Here is a 19,205-nt window from a genome sequence, read left to right on the forward strand (position 1 = left end):
CCCGCGGGGGCGCACGGGGCAGCCGGCAGGGCGCCGTCCTGCCGCAGGTGCGGCCGCGGAGGACTACGCGCCCCGGCATGCACCGCGCCGAGCCCCGCGCGGCGCCCTGCGCGGGGGAGGCCGCGCAGCGCGCTGGGTAATGTAGTCCGGGCTGCGAGGCGCGGGGAAGCGGCGCCAAGAGGGAAAGAAGCCGCCGGGAGCGGCGACGGCAGCTCCGGTTTTCCCGCGGGGGAGCGGGGCGGGCCTCCGCCTGCGGGCAGGGGTCTGCGTGGCGGGGAGCGGCGGGGGAGGCCGCGCTGGCGGGGCCGGTAGGCGGCGGCACCTGGACGCGGCAGCGGCACCACCGCCCGCCCGCCCGGGAGGAGGAGGCGGAGGCGGGGGGAGCGGAGCCGAGCCGCCGCGCGCTGCCGCATGTGCCTGGAGCGGAGCCGGAGCGGGCAGCGCGAGCCATGGCGGAGCATGGCGCCCCGGCGCCCGCCATCCCCAACGGCGAGTGCGCCGCCCGCCTCCCCGGCAACAAGGTGACCGTCGTGCTGGGGGCCCAGTGGGGCGACGAGGGCAAGGGCAAGGTGGTGGACCTGCTGGCGCAGGACGCCGACATCGTCTGCAGGTGCCAGGTGAGGAGGCAGCCGGGGCGCGGGGGAGGCCGCGGGTGTCACCTTGAGGCGGGCGGCCCCGCCGCCGGCCGCCCGCCCCGCCGCCCCGGCGCTTGTGCTCGCCCCCGTCCTCCCCCGAGCGCCCGCCTCAGCGCAGGGCCGGGCGGCCGGCGCCCGGTGAGGCGGCGGGGCTCCCGCCGCGCGGGGCGGGCGGCGGCGGCGGGGCAGCGAAGCCCTCCCCGGCGGGGCAGGAGCCCCTGGCGAGATCCCCGCGGCCGGGCTCTGCAGCCCTCCCGCTCCTCCTTTGTCCCCGTCCCGGCGCCGGGGGGAGGAGGAGGAGGCGGAGGAGGAAGGCGCCCTCCTCGCCGCCGAGAGCTGGCCTCCAGCAGGCGGAACGCGCCCGGGGTCGCGTCCCCCCCCCCCCCCAGGCTCGCCGCCGCAGCGCTCTTTGTCTGGGGGGCGCCGGGAAGGGGCCGCGCTCGGCGGTTCCGGCAGCATCGCCGCCGGCAGCGGGGCGAGGAGCCCTCCCCGGCGGCGGCGTGGCCTCGGCCGCGCCGCCCGCGAGCGCCCTCCGCTCTCCCCCCTCCCCCCCCCCCGCCCCGCGGCGGGCAGCGCGGGCCCCCGGCGCGAGGGCGGCGGGCGGGTGCGGGATGCACGTGAGGCTGCGCCCGCGGGGCGCCGCGGCGTAGCGGTCTTCAGCTGAAACTGGCTCTTCAGAGGCTGGCCTGGCCTTGCTGCAGGATCAGCGCTGTGCCCATGAAACCCCGTTTTCTTCTGTTTAATTTTTTTCTCTTTCTTCTCTGTTGCTGTAGGGAAGCTTTATCTCAGCAAAAGAGCAAAAAAAGTGAGTCTAGCCTGCAAGCACAGTGCTCTTACATGCCTGCGTTCAAACAGCACAGATCTCGGGAGACTTTTTTTTTTTTTTTAACATTTCTAGTGTAGTAAGTTTATACAGCACAACATAACCAACTGAAGCTATGTATGTTTTTTTTTTTTCCTTTAAGTTAAGAGATACAGCAGCTTAAAATGCCTACAGCATGTGCAGACGTCATGTAAGTGTCGTTATCTGTATGCTTTGGTTGAATGCACAAATTAAATTTGTTCTTAAATAAATATGTTTTGGAAGAGCGTACCATTTCCTGAAGAGTACAAACACTGGAGCATTGTATTATCTAACGAGAACTGCAAGTAAAACTGGTGTTTTCAAAGCCAGGTCAGTTGCAAAGCTGACAAATCAAAAACTTAAGAACTTAAGAGCCTTTAATTTTGAAGTAAAGAAACATATTCTTAAGTAGGTGTTTTCACAATTGAATAATTTTTTCCTTTTTTTTTTAATAAAATCTGATGTGATGCTGTGGCATGGTTGCCTGGCTTTGTGGGTTACCAAACACAGTGACTCAGTTTGTCCTTTGCAACTTTGTCCTTGAAACTTGAAGGGCATCTAGGTGAGCGGGTATGTTTAATGCTAAGAAGTTTTGCTGGGGAGAAAGAGGCAGACAGTGAATTTTTGTGTGCACGTGTTTTAATGTGTTTGTTACTTCTTTTGAATCAGCTGGGTAAAGGATCAAGAAAAGGGAAAAATTATGATGCTGTCTCAGGCTTGAATTTCATGGCCACTTCTGCCATTTCTAACAGCTTGTTGCTCCTGCTGAAGGAAGGAGTTTTTCTTCCTTCTTTCTTCCCTTTCCTGTTGATGACTGTGCTGTCTGAGTCTCCTCCCATGCACTGACTCTGGCACTTGAACACTTCTAGAAGTTGATTTAGCTCACCAAAATGGCAGGAAGCTATTTTTTGTTGTATTTACTTTCTACTGTTTTAGTAAATAAAACTGAATTTAATTGGCTCAGAGGACCTCAATGAAAAGAGGAGAGGGTAAGCACAAAGAACAATTTCTCAGAACGAGAGGGGAAAATAGGAATAGTCTCCTTCGGTGGTACTGAGCTGTTAAATCATCTTGCTATGTATGCAAGCGTGTTCTTGATGGTTTTGTTACTGCTGGTAAATTAGAGTATGACCCTTGTGCTTTTCATAGTGGTACAGGTCCAGAAAGAAAGATTGTAACGAACTTAGTCTGCCCCTTGCTAATACCAACTTTCTGTAATTGGAGCTTCTGATTCTTATTTCGCTGTTACACTCTTATTCATTCTAGGATGGTTCTTTCTCTTCATCGTGCCACAGAGTCGCTAGAATGCCTGTGGATGAGATCAAATATTTCTAGCGCGTTCTTGTGAAAGATTTATTAGTACGACTGTTTTCTTGGAGGACTTTGGAAGTTGTTGTAGCAGGTCTACAATGTCTTGGAAACTTGCATTGTATTTGCAGTGAAACAGTCTAGTGTGGCTTTCATATCACTGTCCCTGGTTCTGTGAAGATGCAGAGCATAAAAATGGTCCTGTCCCAGAAGCAAGAACTGACTATCGCTTACTTTTACGATGCCTGTAAAGGCATTGCAGGAAGTTGTACTCTGAAATCTATGGCCATACCTTCTTGTCTGCTAGGTAGCAGGTGTGCTAATGACTTCAGTCACTTCTTTGACTAGCTGACTGTGGTACCTGGAACGAGGTGCTTGCTTAGGTACAATTAGCTGAATGAGTGTGTCAGGAAATAAGTTGTATTATGGCTTTACTACTTCTAAATACCACCCTGCAAAGTATTTTGTCTTGGGTTTAGAGGTTGTTGAAAGGAGTCTTGTGCTCAGAGCAAGAGCATGGTATTTTCTTTTCAGGAGACAGATTCACATTTATCAGTAGTAGTATTACGGTTTCAAAAACAACTGTTAGAAGAGACTAAACTAAAATTAAAATACATCCAGGGGCTGCATGTATGTAGTTGCTAATACAACTGCACCGGCAACTATGATAGTTTTCTGAGGACGCTGCTAGTACAGAGGGTTCAAATGCAGTTAATAGAAACATATCTATGTGACAGGTGAAGTATGTACTTGTTCTTCCACTGTTAAATTTGAATTGGTCTTCATTTACCTCTAAGAGATGGCTGGTAAAATGATGCTATTGATAAAACAAATGCATTGGTGAGACTTTTGCACTTAAACCTACATCTGGTCTTTAGTGGCTTACAGAGCAAAGTCTGCTTACCTCCTATCACATAAATCATAGACCAGACAATAAAACAGAGCAAGGGTTGGTTTGAGATTCAGGAGTAGTTGCCAGAAAAACTGTGCTTTTGTGTTTTTTGATTGACATAGTTTCCTCTTGGTAAGCAGCTAGCCTTGCCACCATCAAACCTGGCAATTTTTAAAAGTCTATGTTGTATTTTTGTCAATTCCACAGCTAATGGAAAGTTAAAGGAAAACATTTCTTGTTCTGATTAAGGGACTTCCTACCATTCCAGAATGCGACCAAATTAGGGAATTTAATTACCAGAGTTTTATTTGTTAGCGGACATGGGACTGGCAAATTAGTGTAAGCAAATTACATTAGATAATCATTTGATCAAAACAAATACTTTTTATCAAAACAGTACGAAAATATGCTATATATCTCTTATATTAACACCGCCCCCTGCACCCAATCTACCAGTGTGTGCAGTACTGCAAAAAGATGTCTGCACTGCATGGTTCTGTTCTCATTTACTCATTTCATCTGCAAAGTTTTGGTCACTTCCTGTTCTTGCTATTGGAGGTAGCTGGTTTATTTAGAGCGTATAATTCACACAGGTGAATAAGATTTCTAAGTCTTCAAGTTCTTTTTAAGCCATGCTCCTTATGCTAAAGAATCCTTTCCTGCTTCTTCAGTTCTGTTGTGCATCTTGGTACTACTTCAGAACAGACTCGCAGCTTCTTACCAGATCTTCTCAACTGATTTCAGTATGGTCTGCCTGTGACTTACCATCGCTGCTCTGCCTGCTGTGGGGTCACGCCATTCCTACTCCCAAACTGCTAATGCGCGGTAATTGCAGTGCGTGGACTCTTCCTACTCCCTTTTCCTCTTCCTCCCGGCAAACAACAGTGTGTGTAGTGAGGCCACCGCTGATCACTTGGTATGTGGCAGTTACAGTGCAACAATTAGTAGAGAAGTTTTCAGTGTGCGGATTCTTGTGATTAAGCAGTTACGTTGATCAGCTGATAACTGCCGACTGAAGTCCTCAGACCAATGCTTCCTAATACCTCCGTATCATGTCTGTATATAGCCACTTTCTTTTAAAAGCTGGAATTTTCTTATCTTTTGTTCACCAAGCCCACTTTTTTATTTTTCTAAATATTCTCGTTTGAAAAGGTGGTTTAGTCTAGAGCCTTTGCAGGCCATGCAGAATTAGGAATAGCAGAATCAGTAGCTAGAGCTATTGGTGCTTTTTTAGCTGCTCAGGCATTCGATATGTGATGTCTAGCTAGAGCTCTCATTTTTTTAAGTGCTGGGTGCACTTTTGGACCTTGTAGTGGTTGGCAGCATGCCAGTAATGTGCTCTGGTGAGGAAAGAGAGGTCAGTAAAATGAGTTCTTTGGCCTGCCCCATCAGTGAATCATACGCTTTACAGACCTGCTTTAGAGCATCACTGACAGGTGATCTCTTGTTATTGTAAACAATCACACAATGTCTAAATTATTTCAAACAGAAGAACAGTTGAAATCTGATTTTCCAGTTCATAAAGTTTGTACTGTTAACAAAGGAGATCTTAATAGCACTAAAGAGCAAATTACAATTTGATCTAATGGTTTCTTATTGTTCTTTCAATCTTACTACAAAAGCTTACTATGTGTGTTTGGTTGGTTAAGATGCAGTGCTCTATAGCAGCTTATTAAGAATTTGAATAAATTTTTTATTTCTGCTGTACTACCTCACACATTTGGAAGATGTTCTCTGTAAATATTCCCAAAGTCACTTTGTTTTTCATGTCCTTTCTTAGATATCCTTGTGAAGTGTAGCAAACATCGGTGGGGTTTTGTACACTGAAGCAATGTAGTGCTGGACCAATCTGTGCTTTCAACATTTTTCTTGTTCCTTATCTGCCTGCCTCACTTGATCTCTTTTATCTCTGAGGGATAGCTTGGTCTTTATTTTGGGCCTGGATAAGGAATCCTGTTCCCAACCTAGCATATGTAGGCATTGCAACAGTATAAGGTTTTGCAGATCAGGTGAAACTAAGCCAAAACCAGCTCTAAAGAGTCTTTCTGAATATTGTCTTTCAATAGCAGTTCTTCAGAGCAAGTTCTATCAATATAGAGAAATGTATGGAGTTTTTTGAGATTAATAGACTTGAGTAAAGTTAATGTTTTCTTTTATTTGTTAGGAGAAAACAGGTAAATGTGTAAAACATCATGTGCTTATTCTGTCATATTCTGCCTCAAACCACGCTCTTGATCTTGCTCTGATGTAACAATTCTTGTACTACACGTTCAAAAACTTCTGAAGTCTAGCCAAAGTTTTAGAAACTTGTATTAAGTGTGTAATGTGATGGCTCCTTGAACTAGGTTTAGATCTTAAAAACATGAACGGATTGTTAGGGAAGAAAATTGCTAGCTGCTGGATGTTGTTTATACTGATATCCAGGAGTAGGTTACACAGTAGAGTTTGTTAGCTGCTAATTCATTGCAGGCGGAGGGGGGAGAAAGCAAGAAATTAATCCCAGTCTGGGATGTGAGAGAATGAATTAGTTATCAAAACCTTGGTTTTTTAATTATTTTTTTTTAAGGAGGTGGTCTGAATTCTGAAGTTCGAAATAGATTTTTGGCAATATGTATTGAAATGAGAAGCAAATAGCCTAATAATTGCAAAGCTATGTCTAGTTAGGGTACCTCACAGGGGTTCAGATATGTCTCTTCGCTAGACTGATCAACTTTTTAAAGGTGTGTTCAGCATTCCCAGAATCTGATTGTGGCAAGAAGGAGCCTTTCTTATGTTTCTTGTAAGTAATGGGAGTATCCAGATTTCTTGATGTATTTTTGACTTTTCATCTAAGAGTTAAATGAAAATGTTTACAACCATATGATGCCAAAGCAACATTGACTTGCTTCTTGCCCAACTTGGCAGTCATTTGTATAGCTAGCTCAGAAACAACAGTGGTTGCCCTGAGCTAGAAATGAATGCTGGAATGTGGTAGCAATAAAAGTAAACTGTAGAAAAAATTATGCACACACACATCTGATGGGGAGAGTTGAAAGGAGTGTATGGCCTCTTCCTTAACGTAGCATAAGATAACATCTCTTTAAACTAGGCAACTAATTTCTATTCTAGAGGAGATAACTTGAAAGACTTCTTTGCTCTACCCTGAGGCGTCATATTTTTGAGATAGACAGCTTGGCATGATCACATCATAAGAAAAGGCAGTGATTGTCATTGTAGACTTTTTGGGCAGATAGTTCTCTTAAATGCATATGTCAGTATTTCAGAGCTGCTTTATATACTTTAGTATCAGTATAGAGAGCCACTCACAATATGCATTTAATAGTAATTTCAGTCTGTTTTTCTAATAAATCTTTTTTTCCCTCTGCACCTCCACTGTTAGGTAAAGTTGCAGTAGCATAGACCAGTCTTAGCAGTTATGAGAGTACTGCTGCAGGTGAGGCTTGAACACATCTTGTCTTTATGTGTTCAAAACAGATTTAACTGTTGTGGTGGTTATACTAACGTCTAATCTGCCCTTGACTAATGAAGATATGCTCTGAAAATAAAATGCATATTTTCAAACTTATGTAGATCTAAAATGGAGAAAGATATGTTGTTGTTCCTCCATCTTAGTTTCAAATGCATTGTATTTTTAATGTGTTCCTGTAGTGATTTCTTACTTGCATGTTCTACTTCTGTATGTACATATGCCTCATACTTAAGCGTATGCTTCCTTGGCTAGCACACATGGCACGCATTTACTCTTGCTCTTTGTGCTCTACAAAAAGGTTTTAAAAAGCAGAGAATGTCGTATTTATTTATTTATTTATTTATTTATTTATTTATTTGTTATGAGGAGTAGTATTTTTGATTTCAGTTTATGAACAAGCAACTCTGCTTTCCTTTTTGGTTTTGCTGATTATCCAGGTTCGTACATTAATGTTTCCTATTAGACTGTTTTCACTTTTTTCAAAAGAAGGAGGGTAAAACCACAAAGTTTGAAACTAGAATGAATTTAAGATTAAGAGTGAGGGTCTTTCAGTGAATGATGGATATATTGTGTGTACATTTTTTCCTGGGAAGAGTCCCATGTGCCAGGAAAATGGAAGAACTGCAAATCCTTCTCCCTTAAACTGGAAGGACCAGCGGTCAATTCCTTTGCATATTTTTCAGGTAAACCAGTGAGATTGGCTGCAAACCCAGAAGCACGGAACTTTTCTGAGAAACTCACTAGAGGAAAAAGTTCTGGTTCAGGATTTCTGTATAAGCATTTGAGTATGGCTTTGTATAATTTTCGGTCTTTTTGAAAAATGAGATTCCATGCTTCCTCAATTGTTGGTCTCACTTGGCTTCAGATTAAGTTAGCAGGCATTGCGTATAAAATGTACTGGAGCTTGTAACTTCCAGTTTGATTTGATGTTTGTTTTTTTTTTTTTGGTTTTTAATTTAAAATGTTTATGTCCTTGGTAAACATTAATACTGTTAGTATGTTTATGGAAAGCCAAGTAAGTTATTCTTGAATAAATGACTTCTTAGGAAACATTCTGGTTGTACCTTCATATTTAGCAAAACCCAAAACAAAACCCCCGGTGGTGGTTATTTCAACTTCAGTGTTCTGTTAGCTGAGTTTTGGTAGTGGCTGGTTAAGCACTGTAAACCTGAAGTCTTACCTGATAAGCTTTCTTGCACTATTTTAATTCAGCAGGAGAATAATCTTTTTGTCTAAAAAGATCATCTCTCTTTAATCCTGACAATAAAGGTAGTCATCAATTAGACTTTGTGAAGACAGGCATAGGTCATTACTATTTTGTCAAATTAACTTCATTAGATTATCAAGACTCTGCTATAATTCCAAAAAAGATTGGCTCTTATTTGTCCAGTGAATCAGCTCAATACGTGAATGTTCCCTGGGGGCTTTTGACTAGTACAGCAGTGCAATTCCAGAAGAAAAAATGCTGTTAAATATTATTGTGAATGCTCCTTCTCCATGCTTTATACACGATTTGGAAACTGTTCTGCGTGGACAGAATGTAACAAGCGGAAGAGCTCTTGTGGTATGGGAAGGTTCAAAGTGAGAAGACTTGTCTTGCTTCAGGTTGTTCATACATTCTTTTGAGTTTACCAGTCTGGTTCCAGAATGCACCTTTCTAAGAGTTACACTCCTGAAAGTTGTTTCAGTCTTCAGAGCTATAAGGAAAAAAAATCATAAAACTGTAGTCAGGTACTTGAATTAATATTGTTGCTAGTTCTGTTCAGTTCTTTACCCAAAATACTTTAGCTGGCAGTTAAGATATTTAAAAGCTATAGAATGCAAGAGAAAATAAGCCATTTCGCATAGAAATGATTTACCTTAAAATTACTGTAGCTGTCCTATTAGAAATACTGTTCAGTCAATATGTTTAAAATATTAGTATGCAATGTCTTTGATTCTATTGATTAGTCTTCAGTATGTTTTCCAGTGATGCTGTCTGGACCAGGGTACAGTATTGCAGTAACTGGTGTGTTTGTGTTACGTGCATGAGTGTATTGTTTGTGGTAAGTATTGCCTTCCAGTGCTTTTTGATAGCGGTTTTTGGCTAGCAGGAGTCATTTGTTCGATTGTAAAATGTCAGCTGCAGATAATGTCTTTTTTTCTCCCAAATTAGTATTTTCAGGCACTCAAAACTATTGCAAGAAGGGTGTTTCCTAAGAATGTTTATCAAATGGCCCCCAGATGTGCAATACTTGCAGCTGCCTTTGCTATCTTCTGCCCCCTCTGTGCATGTGTAACTGATTCTGTTCACATTTGCCAGGATAGGTATGTTTTAGAATAGTATCTTCTTTTGTGTGTAGTACTGACCAACCTATCTAAATTGAATATATGGGTGCAGATTCTTGGGTGTGGTGCTTAAACTGAGAAGGATTTTTAGGCTACTTAATCTTCTTTAGCAAGCTGAAGAAAAAAACGTGTGTTTTTTGTTTGCTTTAAAAAAAATATTTCTGAGAAGTTTACCACTGTAAAAGGAATATTTCAAAAGTGGTATTTCATAGGGAATGTTTTTTGGAATGATGCTTCTAGAAAGCACGTAAATATGGGGTTTTGTTACCACGGTTGCTGTTGTTCTAACAGTACTTGTGTGATGATTTGTCTATTAGCATGCACCTTTCTGTCAGAGTCCTGTGTACTTAGCCGTTCTACATGTTGAATAGCTTGGATATTTCATGATTACCAGCTAGCGGTCAGGGATTGTATGCTTTTTCAAGGAATTGATTTAAGCATATCATGCCAGTAAAATTGGAATAATGCCTTTTTAAAAAGCTTATGCATTTAGTTATCTTACAACAATAGGTATTCCTTAAAATATTATAGATTGGGTAATGATCTTGTGCCTGAGCTTACTTTCACTATTCCACTTAATGACTTAAAATAGTGTAAAATAATAGTACAATTTAATAGTGTCATGATCATGAAAGGAGAAAAAAGGCTACTGTGTCTTAATAGGATTTTAAATTGTTCATCCATCAGAGCATCAAACTAAAAATTCCCTAAACTAAATCCATATACTGAAATGCGTAGGTTGATGCTTGTTGTTCATGATGACTTTCACACTGCGTCTCCAAATAAATGGAAAAAAATTTTTTCATTCCAGTCCAGCTGGCACCCTTTTGAGCTGGATATGTGCAGAAGTTTTTAAAAAAACCCAACACAACAAAACAATAACCATACAAACTCCCCCAAAATAACCCAACAACTCTTTATTTAAAGAGTACTAGGAAACTTTCATGGCTGAGGTAGTTTTTTGTTTTGTTTTGGTTTGTTTCTTTTTGCATCAAGGCTATGATTAAAACAGCTATTTCTAAGATGCCCAGCTTCATAATTCCATGAATTGTTTGAACCGATATTGTTGGGGGAAAAAAATAGGTGTTTGGTTCTCCCTTCACTTTGAGCAAGCTCATGTTTTTCCCTGATATCAGCACAAATGTTCAGTGTCACCTGGTGGCAGTTACTCCTCCAGCATTGCTGGCAGCAGCGTAGGCAGCAACTGGTAATCTGGAAACTGGAGACTGGGTCCAACCGTGGAACCAACCACCCTAACTTTGGTCTGCTGTTTCAAAGTCTTGAGCAACAAAGGTGGGCCTAGGTCTTGACTACAATGCAAAGTCAAAAGTTAAGGAGGGACAGCATTGTATTACTTTCTATTACAAAGTTCATGCTCCTGGCAGTTGAAAAGTTGGGGAAATTCAATTAGAGACACAATTTAACATTGTAATTTGGTAAAGCTGTAGGCTGCTGAAAGGGCTGAGCCGTTGGTCACCAAAAAATCCTTAGGGAGAGGAGAAAGAACTGTTCCAAATGCTGTGTTGAAAGATACGAGGCGAAAAAACAGTGCAAGGAAAAGAGAAAGGACAAACAAACTGAATGCTTTTAAATTTTTTTAATCTACCTCAAAATACAGTGCTAAGAAGTTTGCTGACTTCTGAAAATCCAATTTTGGAAACCTCAGAGTATGCTAAAACTGCAGTGCTGTGCCTTGATAGAGATGCACAAATAAATGGTGCTATATCTAAGCAAAGCATGCTTGGGACTTCAGGAGCAGTAAGCCTGTGTTAGCCTCTTGATAGGAGTATGGTGTGTTGTTACTGGTTCTTATTGCCCTTTGTTTTGGGTAGCTGCTTTGTTGCTAGATGGAGAATCTGTTTTATGTTCTGTTCTTTAGCAAGGCGTGTGCCTATTTTTCCTATATACTTAGTTTTCTGCGATGAAATGAGCCCAAGTCCAGAGGCTGTTTTCTAATGTAAAGAAAACCCAAAGATAAATGATTTGGCTTTTTTTTAAAATAGCACTGTGTCTTCTAAGTGAGCTTTATTAGGACTTAAGGGAGAAGATTGTTTATAGTCTTACCTAAATAGCCTAGTAATAAGCCAATCTAGAGAGATATTTCAGTATTAAATCAGCAAAAGTTAAGCATTATGCGTATTAAATTTACTAAGTCCTTAGTCTCTGGTGTGATATTAACAAGAACTGATTTTTTCTAGTAACTTCCAACAATATACTTCCAGTTCACAGTATTTGAATGCTAGGTGATTCAGCCTTTTGGGCAATAAACACCTATTTTTCTGTTGTGTTTGTTGTTTGACTTTGTGTCCTTGGTATGTTTCAGGGATGATGCTGTACTAAGAAAATTTTCAGGTAACTAGCAGATACCTTTTGGCATGAATTCCAGAATGAAAAGACTTCAAATAAAAAACGTTGGGATATTCTAGACTGTGTCTATCGAAATGAGAAGCTCATGGCATGTAAGGATTCTGCTGTATGTATCCAAACTTGAAGGATGTGCACAGGGGTATACTTAAGTATGCAAAAAACCAATTTATCTCCTCTGTGGTAATTGTATGCTTAAGAAAATAAATATACGCAGTTGTTGGAGGATAAAAATCAGAATTAATTTTCAGTGATTAATGTTTAGAGTATTATGAATTTTTTATTATTTTTTAAATAATAATTTTTTTCTTAATAGCTGTTTCACCTGACAGAGACATGAGGTTTGGGGAGGAGATAGGAAAAAGGTTCTTAAATTACTTTTAAGAGAGACAGTCTTATTTAGGTTCAAAATTTTGATTCTGCTGTTCTGGCAGATGATCCGAGGGTTTACAATCCTGTATCTGATATTGTAACATCCTGTGAGATGCAGCAGTGAAAAAAGAAGAATTTTCACAAAAACGTTTTTAGGAAGCACTTAAAGAAACAAGTGGAGTTTTTTGTGTGTGTGGTTGGTTTGTTTGGTTTTTTTTTTTTTTCCCTCCTTAATAATATGTTAGATGAGTGGGTTTGGACACCCCTCATATCAGAGCATGGAAACCATAGAAGCAGAGGGAGAGAACACAAAACTTTATGAAGTTTGTGTTTAGCAGGTATTTAGGCCTTGAAAGCTCTCTTCTGGTCCCACCTATACTGCCTATCTTGAACTGATTTTTTGGGTCTTTTGCAAGTTTAACTTGCGTAAAAATTGCTAAAAGGATCTTTCTTTTTCTTAAAAGGGCTTTCTTGCTTGTCTTTTGCAGTAGATCTTTGTGTCTTTGCTGTCCTTCAGAAAGCCTCTTTTGCATAATTTTGGAATAAAATATTGCATTGCAATTTAGTATTGCAAGTTAAGTCTTGAGTCTGTTAGACATTCCTGACTATGTCATGCTACTTAGTCTTATTGATTATCTTTCTACTTAATTTTTGTTTTTTTTAAATCCACACGATATTATTTCTCTTACTCTGGCAAAGCCAGCTCTGCCTTGGCTGCCTGACCTCCTCTACAGCCTGCATTCTGACTTCTGGAGGGGCTTCCTCTGCTACTGTTCTGCAGAATGGGAAGAAAGCATCCCAAGTGAAGAAGTTTTGTTCAGAGTGCCGCTGGTGCCTTCTTGTACCACTCATGTATAAGAAGTCATTTTTTCCCTCCCCCCAGTCCTTTTGTGCAATCCATCTATTTGTAGCTGAATCCAGAGTTGCACTGCTGTAATGAGTGAGTATGTTGGCTATGGTACACTTCTTGGCTCAGCTGAAGGAAATCTTGCTGTTGTGCAGGGAGAAAGGGAAAAGGAGTCACTGCTACATGCACGTAGTGTATTCCAGACTGAGCAAGAGCATCTTTTGGTCTTGCCGTGCACTTGGCCCCTTTGTGTTGGCCCAAGGTAGGTGTTTCAGCTTCCACGTGCCTGGGGGGAGAACTCCTGTAGTTTGGGTACCTAGAAGTTTACTGAGATATGGTAGAATGATTACTATATTTAGTTAACCAGGGAGTATTGCCAGCCTCAAGAAAGGACTTGTATATATTAATTTCCCTCTGGCAAAAGCTTTATACAATGTATTCAAGATCATCTGAGCGTGAACTTTGTTTAACTAATAGTGAAAATAAATTCCACAGCTAGTTCTCCATTAGTTATGTTTAAACATTTGAATCAAAGGAGTGTTAGCTTGAATGACCTAACTGGTCCCATTTGGTTTAGTGTGATCAGGAAGGAGGAGCAAGAAATCCAGATGGAAAGCACCAAAGCCAGGAGTGACTTCACCAGTTTATATCTCGAGTTATGCCCAGAGGCAATAGTTGCCTCCATTATGAGGATGTTGGCGTTATCATCAGTTTCTGGGGGAGATAAAAAAGAAACAAACCAAACCCGAACCCTATAACCTAACAACAGCCCACCCCTCCACCCCACCACCACTAGAACGCTGAGTTCAGGTTTCTGTAATTAGAATTGTTTACCAAATTCGTGTTGTGCAATGTCTGAGCACACAACATGTGTACACTTTATTGCTAGTTTACTCAGTGAACAGTGTATTTTAAATATATTACAATTCCTAACTGTGTTACTATACACTTGCACTTCTGCAGTTAGGGTAGAGCTTACCTGTAAATCAACAGCAGAATTTTGAAAACTGAATTGATAAAATGCTGTTGTTTTGATACTCTCCTAAAATATGGTTTAAAATTAAAAATATTTTTCAAAATTACACATTTTTACAGAATGACATCCAAAGCAGGGTGGCGACTGACTTACTGTTCTACCAGACAGCTACTATCAATAGCACTTTGGGATTGAGTCTTTTCATGTTGTAGGCATCATAATATTATAAAAAACTAAATTCTGAGATTCAAATTTGGGTCTAATCTGAAAACAAGCATTTGGAAACCTTGAGGTATTAGTATGGCCTAAGAGTGTGTTCAGATGGCTATTCATCACACAATGTCAAGTTTTCTACTTTAGTCTCTAGCAAAATCCCTTAAAGTATAACTGCTCACAGTAACATGTAAACCTGCAGAAGTATATGTAACTAGCTTGCTTCTGGATGAAGTATGAGCTGTGCTGTGTGTGTAGTTCAAGGTTTAAAAGGTAAAATACCATTTTCATTCTGTCAGCCATGGGGTATTTTTCAATGAGCATGGAACCGACACACCTTGGCAACACACAGCAGTGCAGGGGAGAAATCTTGACACCACCAAAAACCAGCAGCTATGTTCTCATGATTAACGGAGTCTGAGTCTGTGTGCTGTACACCTTGCTCAAGCAGATGTGACAGCTGAACTTTAAGTCAGGACGTCTGAATGGCACCAGTAGCTTGGCAAACTTTTAAGAGACTAAGAATTTATTGTTAATCGTGATCTAATCTCTACAATGGCCCAATTTTTCTTTCTCTTTATTTGACATTCATGATGCTAGAAAACCTTTTTTTTTTTTTTTTTTTTAAATAAATTGAGAAATAAAACATGAAATTAAATCATCCAGTTAGTAGGGGATTTCAAATGAATTGTCATTCACTAATCTTAGGGTTGCTTATGCAGTGGGAGAGTTTGGACTCGTCTTCCCATTTGTAAACTACTACTACCTCAGTCCTTCAGTGTTGCACTTAGACCTATATGTTGAATTTTCATTTAAATGTGTCTAGACTGTTAAATTTGCCTAGACTGCTACTACTAGTGGATCTAATAGAAAGGAGTGATTTGAAGGAATCTGATGAGGAAGAAGGTAACTACCACTTTCAACAGATGTACTTTACTGTAAAATGCTACTTTAGTACATAACTGTTCTTTCTTCTCCAAGAAAGGTTTTGCTTAGGTTCGCAAACACTGAGTAGAAAATCAATGTTTTTTTCTTACTAAAAAAATCTTCTGTATGTATATACCTTAATAGTTCTTAGAATTTTGGAGTTTTGGAGTAACTTGCAATAGCTCAGGAGTATCAGCATTGCATTTCAAAAATAGTTGTAAATTATCTACCTGCTAATGTAGCTGGTTAACATCCTTTTAAATCAAAGATACAACTGTAGAGTTGGTAGACCTCTAAGTAATCTTTCTTAACAGCTACTGTTGAGTAGAAAGGATGGGAGGAGGAAGGTTATTCCTGAACGTTTATTATTTTCATAAAAGAATAAACTTGAAAGGCTTGCTTTATTTATGCATGCAATGTGTTTCACGTGTTGTAAATCGAAAATTTGGCATTCTCTGATTAAGTCAGATCATTTGCAGTGAAAACCATCTGGGTCCAGAAATCTTTACAACTACTTCAAGATACTGTTCACTACATGGAAAAAACTCTACATTATATTACTAAATCATTTAAACTTTTCTTAAATTCAGACATATCCTTTGTTGGGTGAAGGTTTGTAAGTCTTCCCTCTGTTTCCAAAGGAAGTGGAATGGCTGTAAGTCCTCAAATAAATAATGCTGAAATTACGAGAATTTTCATTGCTAACTTCACCGAGATTAGGCTTTTACCTGTGGCACGTGTGTTTATATACTGGCGCAAATGTTTGATATCTAAGAATATTCTTTATTTGTAATGTCAGATATATGGCTTTATGTATTGCATTCGTGCTTTGTAAATGTTGTTGAAGTAGTGAGTAGCTGTTGAGTCCATTGCTTAGAAAAGATCTTCTCTGTTACATTGTTCTGAAATATTTCAGATTTTTAATTCTATAGATTAATATTTCATATAGTTTCTTATTTCTTCTTCTTTTCATCAAATGCCTTTCTTCAGTTTGTCTTGTGCTGAAAGAAGGATTAGATTAAAAGTCTTTCCTTTAAGGCTTTCCTTCTATGAAGTAGTTTATTTGTTTCTGGTGCAGGGTGCCTGTAAAGGATGTTGTGACCAACAGATCCATGTTGTATGTAACCTTGTCTTACAGAAATGACTGAGTCACAAGAGAGTGTAAGCTTATTTTCAAAAGTACAACAAACAAGAACTGGGGATATTTGGCAACTATTTTTGTAATCTTTTTAGTTTCATAAGCTTATCTTGACCCTCTTTAAGACTTGGTCACAGACTTCTTTTTGTATTTTAGACATATTTCACAGTTTAACAAATCTCTTAATACTCTCTTTGTGGTAATGAAAAAAGCTAGAAGTGTTAAGTGTTAGTTTGATGTAAGTGGTTTCTGGTATCTTATGAAACCACAATCGTCTTAGTTGCCTCTAGATTCACTCCTTAACAACATGTTTCAAATGTAAATGGCTTGTACTATTACAGGCCTCTCTTATTGCTGAGGAGGTATAGAATGAATAAGTTAACTTTGCCGGTTACTATTCATAGAAAAACACCAAAAGACTGAACCCAAAATTCGGAACAACAAGCCTGCATGTTGCCAAACAGCTAGACTTATCTTTCCCAATAACTATATGGTTTTATATACTCAGTTTAACTGGTGATTTTTTTTTTTCTTTGCTAAGGTTACAGTTCCACTTCTAATATTTACTCTCCATAACTGTAATAGGAACCTAGTAAAACTGATGATGGCTCTTATAAATGTTTGCATGTTCCTGAAACACTTTAGTCTTATTCCAAGCTTTTGTACCTCTGATGAACCAAAGTACTGTCCAAAGTCTGTATGACAGATAATACTGGTGTTGAAATTGTCAAGTTTTACAAAAGAAGTTTGACTGATTTCCTGGGAGGAGGAGATCTCTGAAAGATCTTTTGTCAGTAACAGAGATGCAAGCTGCAGAATTGGAGCTGGAACCAGTCTATTCCATCTCTATATTGTGTGTTCATTTGTCTTTAGTATCAAAAACTATTAAAACTTTTCTTCCCCCCCCCCCCCCCCCCCAGGGAGGCAATAATGCAGGGCATACAGTTGTTGTGGATTCTGTGGAGTATGACTTTCATCTTCTGCCAAGTGGGATCATCAATCCAAAAGTCACTGCATTCATTGGTAAGTGGGACATCTCTAAAAAATAGACAATACTGTAGTTATAGACTTCTGACATATTAAAATAACAAACTATTTCTGAGGACATACAGGATCAGGATTTTTCTTCCTCAAATTCTCATAGGCCTGAACTGCTCTACTGTCTTCTTAATATTGTCTTAACTCAACTGTGAAGTTTGGATTATGGAGGTTTCTTTTATTGTCTTGGATAGTTCATCTTTGTTCTTATCTGTCCTATCAATGCAAACAGCTAGCTGCCCAGCATATCTTCATTTTCCCATTCCCTCTTATTTTCTCTACCAATTATTTCTTTTATTCTCAGAATTCCTCCTCTATTTTAATCTTTAGCCCTGCTAAGTAACTACCAGTACCTTTTGAAACATAGATCTTTCCTTCCTTTTCCATTGGATTGTGAAATGAATGCTGACTCCAAAAGACTTCTGCATTATATAGTTCTTACCAAGAAGTCCTCTCAGGAGAGTACATTAGAAGGTTTAGGGCAGCAGCAGTACTGTGTGATATCAGGATCTATGATCTGTTTGCTTTCTGAAAGGGGGTTTAGATTGTTCTGTCTGTTGTCTCTACAAGCCTACTTACTTACCCCCCTCCCTCTCTTGGAATCCTGTTACCAGTCCTATGTGTTTGGTTTTTTTATTTTTCTTTGGATTGCTTGTATGACCAACCTATTTAATAATGCTGTATAGCCCTTAAAATTTCCTTCTAAAAATGAAGGTAAATATAAAGCATGTCTACACAGAGTAATAACTATGCATGTGCTTGTGTGTTGTTTCACAAATCAGGTGAGTCTCTGGGTCACTAAAGGCTATGACCTATCAACACTTCTATCCTGCTTTTTTGATACCCAGAACTCCTGTCCCTTACACAGTGTGCTTCTCCAAATCAAGACGCTATTGCCATGCTCTTCCTATCACTTTTTCCTGCATATCGCATTGCTTTGAGCCTGTAGTCTTGCCTCTCAGCTTGGTACAGGTGCCGAGAGTAAGTGGTCATTGACAGTTTGCTAAACAGCATAGCAATTAAAGAGCCTCTGTCGCTAGTTACTTGATTCATAAACTGTCCTTGCTGAATTCTTGGGTCCAGCTTGTAGTGACTGTATACTCGCAGTCAGCACTAACTCTTTACTTGATGGGAATTGGTGGTTAATTCCCTCTTTTCAGCTGTTATATTGTGACTCGATAGTGGGATAGTTTTGGATAAACTTGCCCTGCCTAATACTTCTACAGCAATTGAGCCAATGGGCATGGAAATAGATTCCCTCTGATGAAGGGGAGGTTGGGATGTTAACTGCTTCTAGTTTTGAGGGCTGTGGCAGATGATACTACTTTTAATCTCTCTTGGATGTGTTACTGTATTATGTTTCTTTAAAAGAAACATTTTATTGCTTGAAAACAGTAAAAATGGATGCCCATTTGCCATGTTTTGTTTGGTGAACTCAGGGCTGAATAGGAGAGACCCCATCCTTTAAAAATACAGTAGGTAGGAGAGAGCTTTTTGCAGATCCTCTTGTCTGTATCTGCTATCTCTTGGTCTTGTCTCTTCTGAAGTTGTTTGTTCTAGCTTCTTTTAGGTCTGCCTTGTGTTTAAAATCTCCTTCAGAAAAAAATTTATCTGGCTTAGGATTCCACTGAAAGGGCTTATAGGTTAAAAAAAAAAAAAGGGCAAGGGCAAAATGATTGGAGTATTGTAATAGATTATTACTATTGATTAGGACTGTACCATGAAGGTTATAGTGAAGAAGTCTTAAATACTTTGTATTTTGGTGTTTAGAATGCTTTTATCTATGTGAAATTAGGTGATATGCAAATAGTTTCAAATGGCAGGTCCCTTCATTCTTTAACTAGATGTTATCAT

General features: G+C 40.2%; 1 protein-coding gene across 2 annotated transcripts in view; it reads left to right on the forward strand.

The window, feature by feature from the left end:
- Positions 1 to 310: 310 nt before the first annotated feature.
- Positions 311 to 19,205, forward strand: part of ADSS2 (adenylosuccinate synthase 2) — a 39,605-nt gene continuing 20,710 nt past the window's right edge. Inside the window, exons 1-2 of one of the 2 annotated variants that reach the window (XM_087776462.1) lie at positions 311 to 617; positions 17,234 to 17,336. In XM_087776462.1, the coding sequence (XP_087632588.1) occupies positions 450 to 617; positions 17,234 to 17,336 (271 nt within the window). In that variant the 5' untranslated portion in view covers positions 311 to 449. Of the gene's footprint in view, positions 618 to 1,618; positions 1,649 to 17,233; positions 17,337 to 19,205 lie in introns of those variants that run through there. The other variant, XM_087776463.1, reaches the window with a different exon arrangement.

Source organism: Nipponia nippon, unplaced genomic scaffold, assembly GCF_047370975.1.
Source record: "Nipponia nippon isolate SJK-2023a ecotype South Korea unplaced genomic scaffold, ASM4737097v1 scaffold_4, whole genome shotgun sequence".
Taxonomy (NCBI): Eukaryota; Metazoa; Chordata; class Aves; order Pelecaniformes; family Threskiornithidae; genus Nipponia; species Nipponia nippon.